This window comes from Aulonocara stuartgranti, assembly GCF_965226115.1.
Source record: "Aulonocara stuartgranti genome assembly, chromosome: 3".
Classification (NCBI taxonomy): domain Eukaryota; kingdom Metazoa; phylum Chordata; class Actinopteri; order Cichliformes; family Cichlidae; genus Aulonocara; species Aulonocara stuartgranti.
The window spans coordinates 72055120-72080667 of NC_138941.1; the positions used below are offsets into that span (position 1 = coordinate 72055120).

General features: G+C 48.9%; 1 protein-coding gene across 1 annotated transcript; it reads right to left on the minus strand.

Moving 5' to 3' along the window:
• Window positions 1-6215: 6215 nt before the first annotated feature.
• On the minus strand, window positions 6216-16308 carry LOC309703574 (nuclear factor 7, brain-like). The gene is made up of 3 exons (XM_082528487.1): window positions 16179-16308; window positions 14814-16077; window positions 6216-6847 (listed from the first exon to the last, which is right to left on the minus strand). The coding sequence occupies exons 2-3, from the start codon at window positions 16058-16060 to the stop codon at window positions 6703-6705; spliced, it is 1392 nt and encodes a 463-aa protein (XP_082384613.1). The 5' UTR covers window positions 16061-16077; window positions 16179-16308; the 3' UTR covers window positions 6216-6702.
• Window positions 16309-25548: the final 9240 nt, after the last annotated feature.

A 25548-nucleotide genomic window follows, 5' to 3' on the forward strand; every position in this document is an offset into this window, starting at 1 on the left:
TCTGCCGGTCACGCTCCCTGCTATGGCTGCTCTCTCACCAAACTTGGTTTTGTTCTTTATTAAAGGATGTTAGCTACCGCTCACAGTTTGTCTGCAGGCTTTATTAAATGAAAACTTCAATAACAAAGGAATCGAGGAGGGGGCCTAAGGGTACATCTTTCACCATCTTACAATACTGTGATGGCAGCGATTCCCCAAATGGTAATCATGGCCGTTGATCAATAATCATTTTTTTCTTTCCTTTTTTTTACTTGTCCCATTTGAGTCTTTAGCCGTTAGAATTGTTGTCTGAAGGCCAACAAAGATACCCAATGGATTTAATTTACCAAGTGGATCGACCTTTGTTGTTATTATTTATTTATTTTATTGTTAGTTGTTACAGATGGGAAAGACATAGCTGAGGGATAGGAAAGGGGGGAAAGAAAAAGAGGAAGGAAAAGAAAAACAGGGTGGGTTGTGCGAAATCCCAGAAATAAAGTCTAGACAAAGCATATCTGTGAACTAAGGTGTAGGTCTATTAGGTTATGTTCTGGTGATCCTTGGGTTGGGGGATGGGTGTTGTGTATCAGTTTATTTAATCTGCTGGCATCTGTGACCCTCAACCTGCTGCCCCAGCATACAACAGCATAGAGGATAGAACTGTGTATTTTTTTACTCTGATTAAATTCAGTATGGTTCCGACAACTGTTTTTACAATGTGCTTTGAGGTAGCAGCCAAGAAAGGTTTAGTTTGTGCCTATGAACAGTGAACATCTGTGTGGATTAGCGGGCTTGTATTCAAAAGGTTTCTCCTTGTAATGATCTGCAAGAGGGCGCGGGGAGCCATAGCCCCATCCCCCAGGGCATGAAGGAGATCCAGGCCCCAGGAATTCAGAGGCCCCAAGAGTGTGAGAGAGGGGGCACTGCAGAGGGGGCTGCAGTGATGTGCCCATGGGTTCTGTTGGCAGTCAGCTGTGCCAGAGTGAACCGAGCCGCATTGTATAGTATACCCCATAGTAATAGATACAGAGAAAAACCCAACAATCATATGACCCCCTATGAGCAAGCACTTTGGCGACAGTGGGAAGGAAAAACTCCCTTTTAACAGGAAGAAACCTCCGGCAGAACCAGGCTCAGGGAGGGGCGGGGCCATCTGCTGTGAACGGTTGGGGTGAGAGAAGGAAAACAGGATAAAGACATGCTGTGGAAGAGAGACAGAGATGAATAACAGATATGATTCAGTGCGGAGAGGGCATCATGGGAATCCCTGGCAGCCTACGCCTATTGCAGCATAACTAAGGGAGGATTCAGGGTCACCTGGTCCAGCCCTAACTATATGCTTTAGCAAAAAGGAAAGTTTTAAGCCTAATCTTGAAAGTAGAGATAGTGTCACGGTTTGCGGGGGCAAGCCGTGTGGAATATATATAGGACCAAAAGGCGGCAGCTCTGGTGCAGGTGAGTGTTTATTAACAACAAAAATGCAAACAACAAAGGCGCTAGGAACATGAAACTGAAACCTAAACTGGGTAAACTAACAACACAAACCAAGAATGACGGTGCAGGGAGGTCCGGGGAAATACATACAGGGAGACCGAGGGGAAACAACACAGACGAACCAGCAACAACTAAGACAGAAGACACAACTAAAATACACTCAGAGAACACAGGGGGATTACATACAGGTGGGGACACAGCTGGGAGTAATTAACATGACGAGACTAGGGAGGCAAACTGAAAACACTCACATAAGACACAGACCTTCACAATAAAACAGGAACTTACACATGAAAGGACACAAACTAAGAAACGCGGACTAGATACAGGAACACACGGGCAGAACAGAGTAAACACTAACCAGAGGAAGAACAGAACCAAAATCGCGAAGAGAAAACACAAAACGCTGGGTCAAAAGGACCCAGGATCATGACAGTACCCCCCCCTCAAAGGCTGGCTCCAGACAGCCCAACAAGAAACAGCCAGAAAAAACAGAAAACAACCCGACCAGGGCGGGCGGCGGGGGCCCAGGAAGGAGGGCTCGAAGCAAAACAAAACCGGAGCACCAGAAGGCCAAAAGACAAAAACAAAAAACGAGCCCAAAACCAAAAGAAATGAAGCACACCAAAACACAGGAAAAAACAGAGTCCAAAACAGAAGAGTTCAGGGGGCCGACAGCACAGGAGTCCAAAACAGTTCGGGGGGGCCGGCCAGGGGGCCGACAGCACAGGAGTCCAAAACAGTTCGGGGGGCCGACCGTGCGGACGGCAACGGCGGCGACGTGGATACAGTTCGGGAGGCCGGCCGTGCGGATGGCAACGGCGGCCACTCGGGCGATGGCGGTCCGGGGGCCGGCCGCGCGGAAGGCAGCGGCGGCGCCCAAGTGTCAGGCGCACCGGCCGAGGCTTGGAGGGCACAGGACCAGGCGTAACAGAAGCACAGGCTGGACCAGGCGTAGCAGAAGCACAGGCGGATGCAGCTGGACCAGGCGTAGCAGAAGCAGAGGCCGCAGGACCAGGCGTAGCAGAAGACTCGGATGAGGCCGGACCGGATGAGGCCGGACCAGACGAGGCTGCAGCTGACGAAGGCTCTGAGGCTGCAGCAGACGAAGCACGGGCTGGAGCTGCAACTGACGAAGCACAGGCTGGAGCTGGCGTAGCCGATGGTGGCTGGATGGGCTCCTCGGGCCCTCCAGCTGATGTGGCATGGTGCTGGTGCGGTTCTCCTGAACCCCCAGCTGACGAGGAAGGTTGCTGAACGGGCCCCTCGGACCCTCCAGCGGAGACAGGAGGCTGAACGGGCCCCTCGGACCCTCCAGCCGACGAGGCATGAGGCTGGTGTGGTTCTCCGGAACCACCAGCTGACGAGGAAGGCTGCTGGACGGGCTCCTCGGGCCCCCCAGCTGAAACAGGAGACAAAGGCCGGAGCGGTCCCTCGGACCCTCCAGCGGAAACAGGAAACAAAGGCCGGAGCGGTCCGTCGGACCCTCCAGCGGAGACAAGAGACGAAGGCCGGAGCAGTCCCTCGGGTGGTTGCTTAAACTCCAGGGGTCCAGAATCAGCTGAGGACTGGGACCTAGCCTCTGGGGAAGCCCTGGAGCGGCAAACTGTGCCAAAGGCGGCTGAACTACAAAAAGCACCTTGAGGTAAAATTATACTTTCTCCCTGCATGGAGTGAGTATGTGAGACCACTATTACTGGAGCCAGAGTTACGGGTAGCGGGGGCACTGGAGCTACTGGGGCCTGCGCTACAGGCGGCACTGGAGCTACTGGGGCCTGCGCTACAGGCGGCACTGGAGCTACTGGGGCCTGCGCTACAGGCGGCACTGGAGACTGAGCTGAGGGTGGCACTGGAGACTGAGCTGAGGGTGGCACTGGAGACGGAGCTGAGGGTGGCACTGGAGACGGAGCTGAGGGTGGCTGCGCGGGAGCTAACTGGGCTGAGAGTGGCTGCGGGGGAGGTGATATGCTGTTCACAAAGTCATCTGCCGCACAGAACACCGCCCCTGAATGAACAGTCATACAGTCCGCAAATGGAAAACAGTCCTCACTCACCACAGCCGGCGAATTAGAAGTCCGAACGTCCAGCTGTGGGGTGGCGCGCTTGCGGCGCGATCGGCGTCTCCTCCCCGCAGACGGCTCCGACGGGCCGGGCAAGATCACATCCGGCGAGTCGGGCAGCGAGGCAGGAGTGGCAGAGAGAAGGTGCGGTGTGAGCCGGAGAAAAGCCTGCATGGTCGGAGGAAGCGAGTCCAATAGCCATGGCAGGCCGGAAAAGAGCCGTTGCAGCCGGTCTTCTGCTGCGCGGCGAAGCTCTTCCGGGGGATGTTCCAGCCATAGGCTGAGAAGGATCTCCACATTGTATGTGATGTCGTCCTGGAGCTCCTCGGACGGATTTACTGCCGCTGGGTCCATGGTGGCTGGTTCGTTCTGTCACGGTTTGCGGGGGCAAGCCGTGTGGAATATATATAGGACCAAAAGGCGGCAGCTCTGGTGCAGGTGAGTGTTTATTAACAACAAAAATGCAAACAACAAAGGCGCTAGGAACATGAAACTGAAACCTAAACTGGGTAAACTAACAACACAAACCAAGAATGACGGTGCAGGGAGGTCCGGGGAAATACATACAGGGAGACCGAGGGGAAACAACACAGACGAACCAGCAACAACTAAGACAGAAGACACAACTAAAATACACTCAGAGAACACAGGGGGATTACATACAGGTGGGGACACAGCTGGGAGTAATTAACATGACGAGACTAGGGAGGCAAACTGAAAACACTCACATAAGACACAGACCTTCACAATAAAACAGGAACTTACACATGAAAGGACACAAACTAAGAAACGCGGACTAGATACAGGAACACACGGGCAGAACAGAGTAAACACTAACCAGAGGAAGAACAGAACCAAAATCGCGAAGAGAAAACACAAAACGCTGGGTCAAAAGGACCCAGGATCATGACAGATAGTGTCTGTCTCCTGAATCCAAACTGGAAGCTGGTTCCACAGAAGAGGGGCCTGAAACCTGAAGGCTCTGCCTCCCATTCTACTTTTAAATACTCTAGGAACAACAAGTAGGCCTGCAGTGTGAGAGCGAAGTGCTCTAATAGGGCGATATGGTACTACAAGGTCATTAAGATAAGATGGGCCTGATTATTTAAGACCTTGTATGTGAGGAGCAGGATTTTGAATTCAATTCTGGATTTAACAGGAAGCCAATGAAGGGAAGCCAAAACAGGAGAAATATGCTCTCTCTTTCTAGTCCCTGTCAGTACTCTTGCTGCAGCCTTTTGGATTAGCTGAAGGCTTTCTAGGGAGTTTTGTGGACATCCTGATAATAATGAATTGCAGTCGTCCAACCTGGAAGTAATAAATGCATGAACTAGTTTTTCAGCGTCACTCTGAGACAGGATATTTCTAATTTTAGAGATGTTGCGCAAACGGAAGAAAGCAGTCTTACATATTTGTCTAATATGTGCATTGAAGCACATTTCTTGTTCAAAAATAACTTCAAGGTTCCTCACAGGATTACTGGAGGCCAAGGTAATGCTATCCAGAGTAAGAATCTGGTTCGATACCATATTTCTAAGATTTTCAGGGCCGATTAAAATAACATCAGTTTTGAATTAAGAAGCAGAAAGTTAGCGGCCATCCAGCTCTTTATGTCTTTAAGACATTCCTGCAGTTTAGCTAAATGGTGTGTGTTATCTGGCTTCATGGACAGATAGAGCTGCGTGTCATCTGCATAGCAGTGAAAGTTGCAGTGACAAGTTAGCTCTTCTGTGTTGTGCCATCAGCACATCTGACAATTTGCATATTAATGATCAAGAAACTGACCTTACAGCCTATTATTTGCCAGTGAATCACATCAGGTTGACATACACCCTGCCATGACGCCAGTCAATCAGAAGTGCCAGCTTGATGCCGGATCTGGGTAAGACCTGATTTCTATAAGACTGGGTCACATAAACCAAACTACAATCGGGCCAGATATGGCATGCCATCACATAAACAGTGCCATCATTGCCAGACCTGGCCCACATCTGGTTGACATAAACCCTGCCATGCCCAAAGTCAGCCAGCAGTGCCGGCTTGACACCAGATCCGGGCCAGAGCTGTCTGCTATGTGGGTATGTGGCTAGTAAAGTTTAAATAAGCTGCTAATGTGTTAGGAAAATAATAATTAAATAAAGCTTTTTTTTATATATATATAAACATTTTGATGTGCTATTAAAGTGTTGGCATCCCATGTTTTGAGGGTTAAAAGCTTCATTCAGTGCTATGAATGAATTGAAATATTGCGATTAACCTAGAATGACAGTTTTTGCAACATGCTTACACATCACACTGGTCATGATGATATTTTCTGGACCAAGAGAGTTTGAACAGAATATGCCAAACTTAGAAAATAAATAGAATCAGTAAGATAATATTAATAATCAAGGCTAGGCAAGGGAGGTGTTATCTTTTTCTGTTTCTTATAGGGAAAAGAGAAGATACAAGGCAAGGTCGGACGTGAACGGAGAGAAGACCTGTAGGGAGACTGCCATGTCGCTTCTGGAAGAAGATAGTCATAATAATACTTGCTGTTGCTCGGGTATAAAACTGTACAACCTGATCCAGTGTCATCCTTCGTGTGAATATGGTTGATTTCACTAATTTATCTCATGACTTCAAATCCCCCTGAAGATCCTGACAGTGAAGCACGTACATAATACTCCAGCCTTTCAACTCTGAGCTTATTTAGTTCTATTAATACACTGAAATCTCATTTGTGTCATGAAGAAAGTCTTTAATCAAACAGAATTCAAAGATCAGAAACATTTCATATATGGAGTTAAACATGAATCATTGTTTCAACAACATATTTATTGTTGTCATAAACAGACAAGAAGACAACAACAAACTGCTCCTCCCATTCAACACATGTCAGTCCATATCCCAGCAAACTAAATCATCTCCATTTACACATCAAATAGAAACATGAATCACTTGTAATGATTAGAAACTTGATAGAATTTCAAATCTAGTTTGGGGAGTCATTCAGTGAAAAACAGTGAAATGATTTTCCATGTGAAAAGGTGGACAGCAGAAACAGAAAGAAACAGTGAGAACTAAAAGAGAAACAAAGAGCTTTGGAACAACGAGGCAGCAGGAGGACAGCTGCAGTTTAACAGCTTCAACTCACTGACAGGAAACAACATTAGAAACATCATCATCCTCAACTCATCTGCTCCACTGACACTGACACCTTCAACGGACACACCTTCAGTTTATCATCAGTGCTGATGTATGGAAACATCCTGTGAGTGAAAGTGTGTGTGAAGGTGTGTATGTGTGTGTTAGTATCAGGATCAGAGAACGACGATGGACGGTAAGTGACGGAAGTGATGTTGTAGGTGACGTCAGACGCCGGAGATTTTGGCGGAGAAAAAGCAAATGGTAGCATAGAGTTTAACAAAGGTTTTCCAAGCTTCAGTATTACCAAATATACTAATCAATTGTCATATAACTAACAACATCTGTTTTATCATCTCTAACACCCTGGAGGACAACGGGGAGAGTTTAGACGCTCTCCAAGATTACATCGACCGCTGTTTTCAAGATTTAGTAATGCATAAGGCCCAGAGTGCATCTTCCCCGGCCAAAATCGAGACGCCGTCATCGAAGAGAAGTCGCCAGGCAGACTCCCCCGGTACAACATCGCCTGCCGGCAAAGACATCGCAGAAATCCTGGAGTCAATCGACAAGCGATTGTCCAGTTTCGATGCGAGGCTGTCCCTGGTGGAGATTTTACACCGGGAATTTAAATCTCTGAGAGAATCCCTGGAATTCAGCCAGCAGCAGGTGGAAACGCTTGCCGCTGAAAATGCCACGCTACGGGAGTCGGTTAAATCTCTCACCGATAACGTGACCCAGCTAAACATTGAAAATAAAAAAATAAAAGAGTCCGTTATCGATCTACAAGCCCGTAGCATGAGAGATAATCTTGTGTTTTCTGGTATTCCAGAAACTGCCGGAGAGGACGCAGAGGCAACGGTGAAAAACTTCATTAAAATCCACCTGAAGCTGCCGGAGGACACCGTAAAGAACATCGACTTCGATAGAGTACATCGCTTGGAGGGCGCGCGGTCGCGGACCGGGAGACCACGGCCTATTGTGGCCAAATTCAGTCAATTCAAACAGAAGGAACGGGTGAAGAGTCGCGGCAGAGAGCTGAAAGGAACGGACTTCAGCGTGAACGACCAGTTCCCCAAAGAGATCCTGGAACGACGCAAGATCCTGTTCCCAGTTCGACGTAGCTTCATCCAGAAAGGCTCCCGTGCTGTCATCGCCGTGGACCGGCTCTACGTGGACGGACAGCTTTACCGCGACCTCGGCACCACACCGTGGTTATATTAACTGCACTCCAGATAAGAACCCGCTACACTCTTTTCTTATTCATTCACACTCTCTCCTTTAACATGAGTTTAAGCTAGTAATATCAATATGATGTCATAGCAGATATAACACCGTCACCCTCCGTCATTGCTTTAATTGGAATGTTTCCGTTTCGTTTCTTTTTTTTTTGTTGTCGCTCACAGTTCATGTGGTTTCTTTCTTTCTCTTGTCTTTCACTGCTGTGGTCACCTACTTCCCCACTCACCTACAAACAACAACCTCTATTTCTCCATATTTTCACAACACGATCACGCAAACACATCAGCTCAACGGCAGCACATTCACAACAGCCTCACAGCACGCACAGACTTGCAGGACACATAAGCAAGCCACGCTTGTTCATATTAGTGAATATTCACACACATAGTCAGACTTATGGAGTCTCTCACCACACTTCTTTTTCTCTTTCTATTTACAAACAAGGGATGTTTCCATATTCTCTCCACCTGTCTAAACGAAACACCCAGCATACATCATTAGACATACACGCACAATTAAGGGCATGCTGAGGTTTGTCACATGGAATGTAAATGGAGCTGGCACCAGAGGAAAGAGGTTAAAAATATTTAACCAGCTTAAAAAACTACAGGCAGATGTTGTTTTATTACAAGAAACTCACAAACCTGTCACAGGTTTAAATGAACTTAAAACACCTGAGTTTCCTAACGTGTTTGCAGCCGGTTATAATTCTAGACAACGGGGAGTAGCAATTTTAATACATAAAAATGTTAATTTTACAGTACTCGATACAGTTATAGATCCAGAGGGTAGATTTCTAATTATTAAACTATCAATATTGAACAAAAAACTATGTATTGTTAGTATATATGGTCCAAATGTTGATGAACCATCATTCTTCCACGGTTTTTTTAGTGCACTCTCTGAACACCTTGATTGCACACTCATTCTTGGCGGTGACCTCAACCTTGGACTAAATGAAGAAATGGATAGGCTCAACACAACAGGAACTCAGCGTAATTGGCAGTCCACAAATATAATCAAACAGTATATGAACGACTTTGGTCTTTGTGATGCATGGCGCTCTCTTCACCCCACCAGTAAGGAATATACTTTTTTCTCGCATGTTCATCACTCTTACTCTCGTCTGGATTATTTTTTGGTCAGCAGCTCACTGCTGTGTGACATTTCAGACACTGAGATTCATCCTATAGCTGTCAGCGATCATGCTCCTGTATCTTTAACACTAATGCACAAGAATAATACTACGCCAAGTAAAAACTGGAGATTTAATATATCACTACTTAAAGATGAAGACTTTATTAAATACTTTAAAAAGGAATGGACTTCATATTTAGACTTTAATGACACTCCCGGAATATCTGCTTCTGTTCTATGGGAAGCAGGGAAAGCTGTGATGAGAGGTAAAATAATTTCTTTCTCATCACACAAAAAGAAAGAAGAAAACAAAAATATTCAGGAATTAGAAAAAAACATCAAATCACTAGAAGAAGCCTACGCGTCCCACCAAGATCAGGAAACATTGAACAAAATATGCAAAACAAAACTAGAATTAAATGAAACTATTAATAAAAAAACACAATTCCTTATACAAAGACTTCGCTTGCAGAATTTTGAACTCAGTAACAAATCAGGTCGATTTCTAGCTAACCAGCTAAAAATAAATAAAGAAAAAATAACTATATGTGCTGCTAAAGATTTATCGGGGAACACAATATATGATCCTGGAAGAATAAACAACATTTTTAGGGACTTCTATGAAACTTTATACTCACCACAAATAAACCCATCTAAAAATGAAATTGATCTGTTTCTTGACAACGTAACTCTTCCAAAATTACTAAACAGTCAAGCAATGGAACTGGATTCGCCACTGACGCCAAGTGAACTCCAGGAAGCCCTGATAAGTATGCCCAATAATAAGGCTCCAGGTCCAGATGGCTTCCCTGCAGAATTCTACAAAGAATTCTGGACAATTTTGGCACCAGTATTCCACAGCATGTTGCAGGAAATCGAGGAAAAGGGTAGACTACCACCAAATATGAATTCTGCCAACATTAGTCTCCTGCTAAAACCAGGCAAAGACCCTTTATTTCCCTCAAGCTATCGTCCAATTTCTCTTTTAAATGTAGACCTTAAAATAATCTGCAAAGCTCTCTCAAAGAGATTAGAGAAAATGACCCCCCTCTTAATTCATCCTGACCAAACTGGTTTCATAAAAGGTCGGCACTCCTCAACAAACACTCGTAGATTACTTAATTTAATAGACTACTCATACGATAAAAACATCGAAACCATAATATTATCTCTAGATGCAGAAAAAGCATTTGACAGAGTTAATTGGAAATTTTTATTCGCAACTTTACACAAATTTGGTTTTGGAAACTCTTTCATAAACTGGATAAGAATATTATACAATTCCCCAACGGCTCGTATCAGAACAAATGACCAGACATCCTCCAGCTTCTGTCTCCTGAGGGGCACCAGACAGGGATGCCCACTCTCCCCTTCACTTTTTGCAATTTTTATCGAACCTCTAGCAGCAGCATTTAGACAGGCTACAACAATTAAGGGCATAAAATGTAAGAACATAGAACATAAAATCAGTCTCTATGCGGATGATGTGTTGCTTTTTCTGCAAAACACACAAACCAACCTCTCTGAGGTAATTACTTTAATAAACTGGTTTTCAAGAGTTTCAGATTATTCAATTAACTGGCCAAAATCTACAGTTCTCCCCATTAACTGCTCCTTCCATAATTCTTCCTCTGCCCCACTGCAATCCGGAAATATTAAATATTTAGGTATTAATGTCTCTCCTAAGCTTTCAGACTTAACTAAACTAAACCACATCCCACTTCTAAAGAAAGTAGAAGGCGATCTGACTAGATGGAAATCTTTACCCATATCACTCATGGGAAGGGTCGCCACTATAAAAATGATGATCTTGCCAAAAATAAATTACTTATTTTTGATGATCCCTAACAAACCATCACAAGATTGGTTCAGATCTCTGGATTCATATATTTCCAAATTCCTTTGGAAAGATAAACCCCCGCGTATTAGCTTAAAAACGCTACAAAGAACCAAGGATAGAGGAGGATTAGATCTGCCTAATTTTCACCAATACTTCTTAGCCAACAGGCTTCAGTTCATCTCAGAATGGTTAAAACATACCTTCTTAGTTGAGCCCTGGCTAGATGTTGAACAGGCACTATGCAAGGATCTAGAGATTTCAGACCTACCATTTATTAGCTCAAACATCAAAAGACATGAATGCTTTAAAAGTATCAACATCAGCTTTTCTCTAACAGCATGGTGGGAGTTTCTAAAAATAACGGAGTCTTCATTAATCCCATGCAAACGTACACCTATCTGGAATAACCCTGACATATTACAAAACAATAATATGATTAATTTCCCAGAATGGAGTTGTAAAGGAATTAAATACTTAGAACATATATTAGAGGGAACAGAATTTATTCCATTTGACAGACTAGTTGAACAATATGGGATCAACAAGACAAGGTTTTTAGAATATCAACAAATTAAATCCATAGTAAAAAAGAAATTTAACCTCAGTCAAGTTGAATTACAAACACCACTAAGTGCGGCACATTTTCTTACTCTTAAATCCCCCAAATTATTATCTAAAATATACAGAACACTTTCTAAATTAGATGAATCAATATCCCTTCCTACTGCAAAGTGGGAAGCAGATTTATCAGTCAACCTAGACCAAAACTTCTGGTCTCAGATTTGCTTAAAAACTTTTAAATTAATTAAAAATCCCAGTCTGCAATTAATACAATACAAAATACTTCATAGAGTGCACTATACAGGTCATCGGATGTTCAAGATGGGCTTTACATCTTCCAACAACTGCTCACACTGTCAAGGCAATACACCAGACAATTACATCCACGCTCTTTGGTTCTGTCCACCAGTGCAAAAGTTTTGGCGCGAGATATGTGAAGACTTATCAAAGTGTCTGAAATGTAACATTCCAACTTCCCCCTTAGTGTGTCTACTGGGCAGCTTAGATAATGTCACTTCAGAAAAGAATATAGCCCATATGATCTTCACCGCCCTATGCATAGCCAAGAAAACAGTCCTCATGAACTGGAAAAATAAAAATAATCTTAATTCTAACCAATATAGAAATTATCTATTAGATTACATTAGTCTTGATACAGCCTCTGCCACCACATTAGATCAATTGCTCTGGGCCCCTTTTATCAGCTCCATCACCTAGTGGGGGTGGGGGGTCATAGTTTGGTCCCGCCTTCACTGTTGTGATTGGTGAGGGGGTAGGGACAGGCTTAGGGCGTCGGGGGGTTCCCCGGAGGCATCTTCCTTGGGGGGCTCAACCCGGGGTAGCGGTCACGTCCGGTTGGGGGCTCTGTTGGCTCTCAGGTGACTGTTTCCTCGCGGCTGCGTGCAGCGGGGCTAGGGGAGGGTCTGTGCTGATGGACGTGGGTTACTGACCTGGCAACCTGGCTGCCCCTGGGTGGGTCCGGGATGGGCGTGAGGTTCTGGGGGCGCTCTGTCTCTGGGCTGGGGCCCGGGCCGGGCCTCGGGGGCTTGGGTCCTGGTTGGTGTGTTGCCGGGGTTGTGGGCGGGTGGGTGCATGGGGGCCCGGCCCTGGAGCAGGGTGCCGCCGGTGCGTCGAGCCGCCGGGGGGCTCTTCAACTGGTGGGGGGGATGGTCACATCTTGCAGGAGCTTTCTTCTCTTCAGGAACTCTCTGCAGGAGGGGGAGATACAGGAGAGGTGGAGGAAGATCTCAGCCTGGGCATTTACCGTCTTATGTAGTCTGGAAGATGTGTGGATGGTGGGGTGGGTGCAGTTTTCTCTGTGGTGGGGTTGGGTGGACTGTCCAGGGCTCTGTGGAGCCGGAGGGCGCTACTGCACTGGGCCCCGGTCTGATGGGCCTGGGCCCCCCTTCCCTGGCGGGTCGCGAAGGGTGGGAGTGCCTACTGGGGTCAGCGGGGGAGCTGGCCCCAGGGAGGGGTTACCTGCCCCTCCCTTCCTTCCCTCCCCATCTCCAGCTGCCTCCCTCTTCCCGCTCCTCCACAACCACTCACACATGCAGGGCCTTGGAGTGGGGGTATGTCACCAGGGTGCAGAGGAGGCTACCCCCCCCCCCCCCCCCCCCGTCCCCTTCTGGCTGCCTCTGCCTCAATTTTATCCCACAACTTAGACATTCACATTATTCACACTCTCATTACACATACATATAGGATCTTGGGGGTGGGCACAATCACGGAGTCCAAATTACCATCAGGGTGTATACCTCACCCCTGACGTCGTTGCCCACCTCTCAATTTTAAATACACTTAGTCATTGAGGGCTAGCAGGAGGGACTATGCGCTTACCTGCTGCTCCTTGGCAGGTAGCTCCATGCCCTCCTGGGTTTTAATTGCACCTTAGAACACATATGCATCAACACTACAATGAGCGGGTGGAGGGAGGTTTGGAGTCTTCTCCCACCCCCATTCTCTGCGGCCTGCTGGAGCGGGAGGGCTAGTAGGAGGAGTTGGCCGTCCGACTGCGGTCTGGGGTGTGGGGCCTCCCTGCTGCTGCGGAGTCGGGGTGGTCTGCCTCTCCCCACCGCAGGGAAAAGGGTAACACCACCTGGGTCTGGGTGCAATTCCCCCCTCCAGGGGCAAGGGTACCTAGACCCGGTTTGTAGAGTACGCTTGGGGAGTGTGATTGTGTGTACAGCGTCTCTTTATGTCTGTCTCCACGTTGGTTGAGTGTGGAGTGAGTGCATATGAGAACATGAGGGTGGGAATGGATGTTTGTGTCTGTGTGTGCCTGTATGTTTGTGTCTATATGTCAGGTTGGGTATCAGACGCCACCTCTCTGGGGACACCTCAGGCCCTCCAAGGTTTGGAGGCCTATCTCCACCCACCACCACTTCCCCTGCCGGTGGCGGACTCCCTCAGGTGTCGGTGTGTTGGTGGTTCTTTGTATCTGGGGGTGGGCGTCCGGGTACACACCGGCTCACTCCTTGGCGGCCGCTTGTCGGGGCCTGGGGCCTGGGGCCTGGGGCTCGCTCGGGCCCCTTTGGAGGTGGGGTGCCCCCGGCCTCTCGGCCTGGGGCTCGGTCACTCAGGCACAGCTGGGGGCCGGCAGAGCTCACGGGCGCGTCACTGCAACTCCCCCTGACTTCTGCTCCGCGGCTGCTGGGCGAGCCCTCATCTGGGACTCTCCTCAGCTCTTACTGGAACAGTGGCGCGGCTGCCCCTCTGTTGGTCTTCCATGGTCTCTTGTATTCTGGGGGCCTCTGGATGTCTGGAGTTTTGATCTCCTCCATACCCACTTCACACCCTGGAGGACGGGGCTGTGGCCCCCCCACACTCCCTAGCAGATCATTACATGGAGAAACCTTTGGAATGCAAGCATGCTGATCCACACAGGTATGCACACATGGGTATTCACAGACGCGGACTAAAGCTTTCTTGGCTGCTGCCTCAAAGCACACTGTGCGCTGTCTATCTTGCGTGCTGCACAATATCGTTTATTATTTAGTAAATATTGATATCTATGACTAGCTAGTTTATTGTGATGGTGCTTTGTTTTCTCTATTATTATGTTGCTCTTTGTTGTTTGCTGTCTCCTCTGTTTGTTTTTTTTGTTTGTTTGTTTTTTTCTCCATACAGGTGACCCAGGAGTTCTTTTTTTTTCTTCTCTCTCTTCCCCCCCCTTCTCACCGTCTCTTCTCCCCTTTGGTTTTCTTTCTTTCTCTCCCCCTCTTTCTCTCATTCATTCCCCCTGTCCTATTTATTAAAAAAAAAAAAAAATGACAAAGGATGAACTGAAGCTCTGCCATCACGTATTGTCGCATACTGCTGTTTCTGATGTCATTTATAAAAAAAAAAAAAAAAAAAAAGGATCAGAGAACGACAGCTTTCCTCTGTTCCAGTTCAGATTCACTCTGATCCTCTGGAACGTCTTCTGTACTGACAGAGTCGTGGATCCAGCTGATGATGACCATGCAAAGTATTTACCTTTATACAACCATATTATCCATAATGCAGACAGTTTGTCTCCCTTCCTCTGCACAGACTCTGCTAACACACCCAGATCCCACCCTGTACTCTCTCCAACTTCAACATCCCAGCTGTGAGTCCCTGAGTTAAAGCCCTCAGACCCCAGGACAGAGCAGAACAAATCAAACCTCTCTGGATTATCAGGAAGCTGCTGCTTCTCTCCTCCTCGTCTCACACTGGTCAGATCTTCAGACAGGATGAGGCTTGGATGAGCAGTGTTTGGGTCCAGAATGAGAGGAGTGTAGGAGACCATGTCCTTCATGTTGTTCCAGATGTTGAAGGTCAGGTTGCCCAGGTGTTTGGCCTGGTCTATCAGAGCTCCTGAGGGCAGCTGTGGATCATCCAGCAGGGGGCAGCGCTGGACTCTTTCCACTGCAGCCTTGTAGTTGTGCAGGAATGAGACGTCTTCAGCTCTCAGCTCCTCCTCTGTGGCTCTGACTGTGTCTGAAAGAGCTGCTATCTCTCTGCTCAGAGCCTCCATCTTCTCCTTCATCATCCCAGTCTTCTGCTCCTCCTCCTCCCTCAGTGCAGCCAGTCTGGCCTCCTCTTCCTCTGCTAGAAACTGGTGAAGCTTCTTAAACTGCTCCTTAATCTGCCTCTCTGTGTGTCGGGCCTGGACCTTAATGTGTTCTGCTGTTTGATCAAACTTCACTTGAACTTCTTCACAAACCTTTAACTTCTTCTTTAAGGGCTCCAGAGTTTCCTGAAGTTCCTTCTTGTGTTGTTGTGCAGCTTCATCGATGGGTCTGAATCTGTGATTGGTGTGTTTTTCTGATCCACAGCAGACGACACACACTGGCTGCTGATGGTCCAGACAGAAGAGTTTGAGTTTCTCAGAGTGCAGACTGCAGAGAGCCTCTGAAGCTCTCTGATCTCTGTCCTGTAAGAATGACTCACACAGGTTCTTTAAAGCTCGGTTTAAAGGTGGTTCTTCCCTTGAAGATCTTCTTTTACAAATTGGACACTCGTGTGTTATTTGCTCTCTCCACCATCTCTTCAGACAGTCTTCACAGAAGCTGTGGCTACATGACAGAATAACAGGATCTCTGAAGACCTCCTGACAGACCGGACAGCAGAGATCCTCCTCTGATCTGGAAGCCATTGAGTCTGTGAGTGAAGCTGAAAACAGCAGACAGGAAGTACAGTCAGTCCTGGCTCCCCTCCCTCCTCTACCACCTTCACTGAAACTTCCTTTGAGTCGTGTTCTTGCTCAAACTCACATTCAGTGTGTGGAGCGTCAGCAGCTTGAAGCAGCAGTGTTGGAGTTTTCCACTTTTCTCTCCTGTAGCTGGACTCACTCAGAGGAAGCTGCTAGTTTGGTCTGAGCTCAGTCTGATCGTCTGTGCGTCTCTCTTTACTGAGGTTGAATAACATCCTATTTACTGGTTTTTCCCAGGTGTGTCAGGTGATGGGTGGATCTTCATGGCACCTTTCTGTTAAATGTTTCTTTTCACCTGAATCTCAGGTATGTTAATTCCAGTGTTTAACTGTCATCCTTCTTTTACATCAAAGGTATAAAACAGGTTTTGCTCCATTTCAGTTTCACATGTCACAGCATAAAGCCTTTTCTGAAGCTCAGAAAATTGTGACTCAGTCGTGCAGCTGTTTGGCAGATTTTCTTCCAGACTTTTATCTGGTTATTTGTCAGGTTCCAGCAATGGTTGTGTAATGTGTGGTGTTCATAATCGTCTCTGGTACATTTGTTGTATGGGCAGTATGTGTTCATTGTTTGATTGTGTAATTACGTGTTACACACTGGCAATGCATGCCGGGAGATGGTAATACAGTGAGTAAAGAGTTGGTCTTACCGCACACAGTGGTCCCGCGTACTTATTCAGATTCAGTGTAAGAATCACACATGGTGTCAGAAGTGCTGTGTGACTTGTAAGACTCCATACATCTGCCGAGTGTGAGGAGAAGGGGAAGGTGGAAACGAAATGCCGAATGACGACGTAGACGATCGTCCGAGAGCAGGAGTTAGCACCGCGGCTAGCACCCCCAGCGCTACGTTGAGCATCCAACTACCGAAGCCCTTTGATTTTTCCAAACCACACGAATAGACAAGATGGGTCCGTCGCTTCGAGAGATTCCATCAGGAAAGTAATCTGTCTGCGAGCTCGGAGCAAAATCAAGTGAACACTCTCATATATTGTATGGGAGACGAAGCGGATGACGTCCTGTGCGGTTATGTAGTTATGTAGTGATGTAGACCAGCGGGACTATGCTAAAGTGAGAGATAGCTTCCACAACTTTTTCATTGTCAGGAAAAATGTTGTTTATGAGCGCGTACGTTTTAATATGCGCAAACAAGAGCCAAATGAGACTGCATTCGTGACTGCCTTGCATGCATTAGCAGAGCACTGTAACTACGGACCGCTCCACGATGAGCTGATAAGAGACAGAATAGTAGTGGGCTTGGTCGACACGAGGCTGTCTGAGCGCATGCAGATGGAAAAAGACTTGGACTTGGATAAAGCTATAAATATGGCCAGGCAGTCAGAAGAAATCAAAAAGCAACAGTCAGCTTTGAGAAGTGAAACAAATGTAATGCAAATAAATGCGAAAACAGTTGACAGAGTGATACAAAAGCACGACAAAACGAAGTTCAACATGTTCAAAAATAAAACTGTCAAAACACAACAGCAGTATAGCAAGAGACAAAGTAATAAATGCTACAAGTGCGGAGGCTCTCCACAGCCGAAACCTGAGTGCCCAGCGAATGATGCAAAATGTCATTTATGTGGAAAAAAAGGTCACTACCAGCGCGTCTGCAGACAAAGCAAGACAGTGCAAAGTATTGAGGAGGAAGAGGAGCAAGGTTTCTTCCTAGGCTCAGTTTCCAGTGACGGCCAGGCGTGGACAGCCATCATACAAGTGAAAGATGCAAAAATCACTTTCAAATTGGATACTGGAGCAGATGTGACTGTAATAGCTCACTCGGACTTATCAAAGATTTTTGCTAACGAACACAGACCAGTTCTCCAGCAGCCAGAAAAACCTTTGTCAGGCCCTGGAAAAACACCACTGGATGTTGCTGGTTTTACAAAGCTACAGCTCAACTACGGAGCAAAACAGACAACAGAGAAGGTCTATGTTGTAAGAAACCTGAGCACTCCACTGCTAGGCCTGCCCGCCATTACAGTTCTTGGCCTGCTGGTGCGAGTTGACGCGGATTCAATGGACACTCTGAAGACTACTTACTTGCAATGGTCTAGGGAAAGTGCAGCGGGCCTATCACATTAAACTCAAACCGAACGCTGTGCCATACTCGCTCAAAACCCCGCGAAGGCTTCCTCTGCCTCTAATGGGAAGGGTAAAGGAGGAACTCCAACGAATGGAAGAGCTTGGTGTCATTACCCGAGTTGAGGAACCAACAGATTGGTGTGCCGGTGTCACAAACTGAAAGCAGGGACTCAAGCGCAGAGCAGGTTGATGTCTCAGAACACGATTTATTTACACACCAGTGAAATACTATATACAGTGACGGGGAAAGTCCAGGGTTCCAGGGGATAGGGGAAGTCTCTCTCTCTCTCTCTCACGCTCGCTCACGTCCTCACATCCGACTCACACACGTCACAGGTCCGGGAAGATAAACTGGAACAGGGAAGGGAGAAATCACTCACAAATCACGAAGGTAGGGCGTAAAGGTATAAGACCAAAAGAAAGACTAACGTCAGTAGCTCAATCATCCAGCGATGAGAGGATCTGTGACCCAGCCTCAAATAGTAGATCGGTAATCAGCTGATCGCCAACCAGCTGATCGCCAACCAGCTGATCGCCAACAGCTGTGTGAGCCAAGGGTGGGAGCCAGCTGTGAGCTCCGCCCAGGCAGAGAGGTAGGGGAGAGAGAGAAAAAGCAAAAACACAAGTGTAGCCTTGTGAGGCCGGCTGGGCAGGCACAGGGACCATGACAGTACCCCCCCCCCTCAACGGGAGCCTCCCGGCGACCCACCAGGCTTACCTGGATGCCTGCAATGGAAGTCCCGAAGCATATTCTTGTCCAGAATAGCCGCCCGAGGCACCCAGGAACGTTCCTCTAGCCCGTAGCCCTCCCAATCCACCAGGTACTGAAAACCCCTGCCCCGGCGCCGGGAGTCCATGATGCGGGAGATGTCGTAGACCAGCTGACCACCCACAAGCCGGGGGGGCGGCGGGGTCCTGGCGGGAGGACACAGCGGGCTGGAGAGCACAGGCTTGACCTGGGACACATGGAAAACATTGTGAATCCGCATGGTACGTGGCAGCTTGAGGCGAATGGACACAGGGTTGACAATGGAGTCTATGGGAAAGGGGCCAATGAACTGAGGTGACAGCTTCTTAGACTCTGTCCGTAACGGCACAAAACGGGTAGACAGCCATACCTGTTGACCGACGGAGTAGTCAGGGGCCGGCGTCCGGTGGCGATCAGCGAGGGCTTTGTTGCGCTCCTTGGTGCGGAGTAGAGCGGCCCGAGTAGCACGCCAGGCCCGGCGGCACCTGCGGAGGTGAGCCTGAACAGAGGGGACAGAGTGCTCACCTTCGACAGCTGGGAGCAGGGGTGGTTGGTAGCCCAGGGATGCTTCAAAGGGTGACCTGCCCGTGGCGGCGGAGGTGTGGCTGTTGTGGGCGTATTCGATCCACGGCAGCTGTTCACTCCAGGTTGATTGATTGTGGGAGGCAACACACCGGAGGGCAGCTTCCAACTCCTGGTTAGCCCGTTCGGACTGTCCGTTGCTCTGCGGGTGGAAACCGGAAGAGAGGCTGACCTTGGCTCCCAGCGCGGTGCAAAATTCCTTCCATACTCGGGAAGTGAATTGTGGTCCTCTGTCCGAGACGATGTCCTCGGGGATCCCGTGGAGCCTGAACACATGTGAGGTGAGGAGCCGAGCCGTCTCCAGAGCAGTAGGGAGTTTAGGAAAGGCGACAAAGTGTGCGGCCTTAGAGAAACGGTCGATGATAGTTAGTATAGCGGTGTAACCTGCAGAGGGAGGCAGTCCAGTGATGAAGTCCAGAGCGATGTGTGACCATGGTCGGGCCGGCGTAGGGAGAGGCAGAAGACGGCCCGACGGCGGTTGGTTTGACCGCTTGTTCTGGGCGCAGGTCGGACAGGCGGACACAAACTTCCTGACGTCCCTCGCCATGGTGGGCCACCAGAAGTAGCGTCGAAGGAAGGACAGGGTGCGGAGGACCCCGGGGTGACATGAGAAACGGGCAGTGTGAGCCCACTGGAGTACCTGGGAACGGACCGCCGAGGGGACGAAGAGGCGGCCAGTCGGGCCGGTACCAGGATCCGGTTCAGTCTCTTGTGCCTCCTGAATGAGGGATTCAATCTCCCAGGAAACGGCTCCAACCACCCAGGCCGCCGGCAGAATGGGTTCGGGGTCCGACTCCTCCTCCGTGGTGGAAAACTGCCGGGACAGGGCGTCTGGCTTCACGTTGCGAGATCCTGGCCTGTAGGTAATGGTGAATGCCCAACAACAATGCCCACCTGGCTTGCCGAGAACTGAGACGTCTGGCCGAACGGATGTACTCCAGGTTCTTGTGATCCGTCCAAACAATGAACGGGTGAGCAGCCCCCTCCAGCCAATGTCTCCATTCCTCCAGGGCGAGTTTTATGGCCAAGAGTTCCCGATCCCCGACGTTGTAATTGCTTTCTGCGGGCGAGAGACGGCGAGAGAAGAAAGCACATGGGTGAAGCTTACCGTCCTCTCGTTGCGAGAGAACCGCCCCCACCCCGGAGTCAGAAGCGTCGACTTCCACCACGAACTGCCGTGTGAGGTCCGGTTGCCGGAGGATGGGTGCCGAGGAAAACCTCTCCTTGAGCTGGGCGAAGGCTCGCTGAGCGGCAGGATCCCACTGAAAAGGAACCTTCGGAGAGGTGAGTTTAGTGAGAGGGAGGGAGATCCTACTAAAATCGCGAATGAATCTCCTGTAGAAATTAGCGAATCCCAGAAAACGTTGCAGTTGGCGGCGATTAGGAGGAACAGGCCATTCAACCACCGCACGCACCTTTCCAGGGTCAGTCCGTAGATCTCCCCTCTCCACTATATAGCCCAGGAAAGCTACTGCAGGCACGTGGAACTCACACTTCTCCCCCTTCACAAACAGCCAGTTCTCCAAGAGGCGTTGCAGGACCTGTCTCACATGCACCTGATGTTCCGCGAGTGTCTTAGAAAAGATGAGAATATCATCCAAGTACACAAAGACACAGCGATTAACAAAGTCACGAAGCACCTCGTTCACCATGGTCTGAAAAACCGCAGGAGCGTTGGTGAGGCCGAAGGGCATAACAAGGTACTCAAAGTGCCCCTGGTGAGTATTGAAGGCCGTCTTCCACTCATCCCCCTCCCTGATGCGAACCAGGTGGTAGGCGTTGCGCAGGTCCAGCTTAGTAAAAACAGTCATGCCCTGGAGCAGCTCAAAAGCAGAGGAAAGCAGCGGCAAAGGATACCTGTTCTTGACAGTGATCAGATTAAGGCCCCGATAATCGATACACGGGCGCAACGAACCATCCTTCTTGTCCACGAAGAAGAACCCAGCCGCAACCGGGGAGGAGGAGGGACGGATCAAGCCCGCAGCAAGCGACTCAGAGATGTAACGTTCCATAGCGACCCGCTCCGGCTGGGAGAGGCTGTACAGGCGGCTAGACGGCAACGGAGCCCCCGGAAGGAGATCGATAGCGCAGTCATACGGGCGGTGGGGGGGAAGGGACCGCGCCCGATCCTTGCAGAACACGCCTCGCAAGTGATGATAGACCCGCGGGACCGCCGAAAGATCCGGGGGGTCGGACGGCGAACCAGAGGGCAGAAGCGGAACGGGTGACGCGGCCGCACGAAGGCAAGACATGTGACAATTCACACTCCAACCTAGGATGTCACCTTTCTCCCAGTCAATGTGCGGGTTATGGAGCACCAGCCAGGGGTGACCGAGAACCAGCGGGGTGAGCGGAGCCGTGAATGCAAAAAAACAAATCCTCTCCGTGTGATTGCCCGAGAGAGACAGCGAAAGGAATTCCGAGACATGAGTGATATCGGGCAGGCGGTGACCAGAGAGTGCGTGCACGCGGAGAGGGCGCGACAAGGGCTCCAAGGCGATGTTTAGTTTGGCGGCGAGCGAGGTGTCAATAAAGTTCTGCTCAGCCCCAGATTCAATGAGTACTGAAAGCGAGTGAAAAACAGATTGTACTCGAAGTTTGGCCGGTAAGAGAAGTCTGGGGAGAGGGTTTTTACTAGACAGATCGCCCACCAGCACCCTCTCAATCACTGGTGAGCGCGCCCTTTTGCCAGCGTCGGGCACGAGGAGACAGAGTGACCATTACGGCTGCAATAGACGCACTCACCGGCGGCCAGACGGCGCTGGCGCTCTGCAGGCGTCAGCCACGAGCGTCCAAGCTGCATGGGCTCCTCCTCATCACAGGTGTCGGAGTCGCGCGGCCCGCGGCCGGCAGGAGAGGCCCCGTGATACTCCAGTGAGTCCTGTCCCGTCCGTGTGTGTGCGCTCCGGTGTGCGCGCACGCGGTCATCCAACCGGACGCACAGAGTTATAAGCGCGTCTAGGGAAGAAGGCAGTTCACGAAGCAGCAGTTCTTTCTTTATTTCTTCGTTAACATTAGAAAGCAAAGTACTCTTAAGAGCCTCCTCCCCCCACATTGTCTGTTCAGCCAAGGTGAGGAAATCAATAGAGAAATCAGCCACACTCTGCTTGCCTTGTTTGAGCGCGAGCAGGCGCTGGCCGGCTGTGAGCGTGGTGGATTTTCTGTCGAAGACGCCTTTGAACTTATCCAGAAAGTCAGAATATGTTATTTCAGGGTTGGCGTGAAGCACAGCTTGAGCCCAAATCAGCGCCCGATCCTGGAGTAGCTGAACTATATATGCAATCTTATCACCATCATTAGCGAAAGCTTGCGGTTGCTGATGAAACTGAAGGGCACATTGAGTGAGGAAGCCAGCACATTTATCAATTTCTCCGGAGAAAGCTTTCGGTGTGGGTAGAAATCTGTTAGATTGGATAAGTGAAGAAGCAGGAGGTGTGGCACTTACTGCGGAGGCCGAGGCTTCCTGAAGAGGAGCGACGGCAGGTGGAGTTGCCGGCAGGGGTGTTCGTTGGGCCACAGCCTGAGTGAGAGCAGCGATCTCGCCACGGAGATGAACAAACATCTGCTCGTGTCGCTGCAGCATAGCTGCCAGGGTGGCGAGAGTGGGAGTGGAGGCCGCCGAGTCTGCTGAGTCCATTTCCTGGCTGGATGATTCTGTCACAAACTGAAAGCAGGGACTCAAGCGCAGAGCAGGTTGATGTCTCAGAACACGATTTATTTACACACCAGTGAAATACTATATACAGTGACGGGGAAAGTCCAGGGTTCCAGGGGATAGGGGAAGTCTCTCTCTCTCTCTCTCACGCTCGCTCACGTCCTCACATCCGACTCACACACGTCACAGGTCCGGGAAGATAAACTGGAACAGGGAAGGGAAAAATCACTCACAAATCACGAAGGTAGGGCGTAAAGGTATAAGACCAAAAGAAAGACTAACGTCAGTAGCTCAATCATCCAGCGATGAGAGGATCTGTGACCCAGCCTCAAATAGTAGATCGGTAATCAGCTGATCGCCAATCAGCTGATCGCCAACCAGCTGATCGCCAACAGCTGTGTGAGCCAAGGGTGGGAGCCAGCTGTGAGCTCCGCCCAGGCAGAGAGGTAGGGGAGAGAGAGAAAAAGCAAAAACACAAGTGTAGCCTTGTGAGGCCGGCTGGGCAGGCACAGGGACCATGACAGCCGGCATGGTTGTTGTTCCAAAGAAAAACAGCCCTAGGCTGAGACTTTGCATAGACTTTACCGGACTAAATGAGTATGTGTGCAGGGAAAAATATGTGCTGCCATCGGTTGAACAAAGTCTCGGAATGCTCGCAGGAGCCAAAGTGTTTAGCAAACTGGATGCCAAAATGGGCTTCTGGCAGATTCCCCTGTCCGATGAGTCTGCCAAACTCACCACCTTCATCACACCCTTTGGGCGGTTCCACTTTAACCGCCTACCGTTTGGGATCAACTCATCGCCCGAACACTTTGAGCGCATGATGGTCATCGAGGGTCTCGAAGGAGTGGTGTGTCACATTGATGATGTGTTGGTGTGGGGACGTAACCATCAGGAGCATGATTCCCATCTCCGTGCTACACTGCAAAGATTGGAAAAAGCTGGCACAACTCTGAATGCTGAAAAATGCGACCTCTCCCACAGCAAGGTTGCTTTCTTGGGTCACATCACAGCGGATACAGGAATCAGTCCTGACCCAAAGAAAACAGAGGCGATTATAGAAATGACAGAGCCAACTAATGTGTCAGAGTTGCGCAGTTTTCTGGGTATGGTGAATCAAGTGGCCAAGTTCATCCCCATTTAGCCGAAAAAGACAAAGCCCTGCGAGATCTTCTTTCCAAAAAGAACGCATGGTATTGGGGAACTGACCAAGCGAGAGCTTTCAAAACATTGCGAGATGCCCTGACCTCACGCCAAGTGCTCCCAATGTATGACCCCAACAGAGACATTAAAGTATCAGCAGATGCTTCATCCTATGGTCTCGGAGGTGTTCTTTTGCAGCTGTGGAAAGAAGGATGGTGACCAGTGGCGTATGCATCGAGGTTCCTTTCTCCTACAGAACAACGATACGCACAAGTGGAAAAAGAGGCACTGGCGTCTAGATGGGCGTGTGAGCGTTTTCGTGATTTCCTGATTGGTAAACATTTTTGTCTTGAAACGGACCACAAACCTCTCATTTCCTTACTGGGAAGTCAAGCTCTGGATCTCTTGCCACCCAGGATCCAGCGATTCAGAATGAGACTCATGCGTTACTCCTACACTGTGCAGTACGCCCCAGGAAAATCGCTCTGGACAGCAGATACTTTGTCCCGCTCACCTCTGAAAAAACCAATGAACCTGTCAGACAAAGAGCTAATGGAAAGCACAGACATATATGTGGACAGTATTGTAGCAAACATGCCTGTCAGTTCATCATATATGCGAACACTGAAGGAACAACTGAAAAGCGACAGTGTGTGTGCTCGCGTCATGGACATGTGCACCGAAGGCTGGCCAGAACATGCAAAACAAGAGCCTTTACTGCGAAATTACTGGCCTGACCGAGCCACGCTCACTGTTGAAGACGGCCTTTTGCTAAAAGACACACGGCTTGTTATTCCTTCAGCAATGAGAAACGAGGTACTGGAAAAACTACACGAAGGACATCAAGGTGTTGTAAAATGTAAAGCTCGTGCACGCCAAACAGTGTGGTGGCCCGGGCTGAGTCAACAAATTTCTGAGATGGTGCTCAAGTGCAAAACGTGTATTCAAGAAAGACACAATAACAGTGAGCCACTTATGCCAACAGAATATCCTGCCCACCCATGGCAGAGAGTGGGCACAGATCTTTTCGAGCTGGGGGAAAACCTACCTTCTCGCTGTTGACTATCACTCTAGCTTTGTTGAGATTTCTTTGTTAAACAGAACAAAATCAAACGATGCGTCATTACTCACCTGAAATCTTTGTTTGTCCGTCATGGCATCCCAGAGGTCCTCATGTCTGATAATGGGCCGCAGTATTCAGGTCAAATCTTTACAGACT

Coding starts and splice junctions, on each gene's coding strand:
- LOC309703574 (XM_082528487.1), bottom strand. CDS start 16,060: ATGGCTTCCAGATCAGAGGAGGATCTCTGCTGTCCGGTCTGTCAGGAG. Junction 6,848..14,813: donor AACTGGAACAGAGGAAAGCT/GTCGTTCTCTGA, acceptor TTACCGTCCATC/GTCGTTCTCTGATCCTGATA.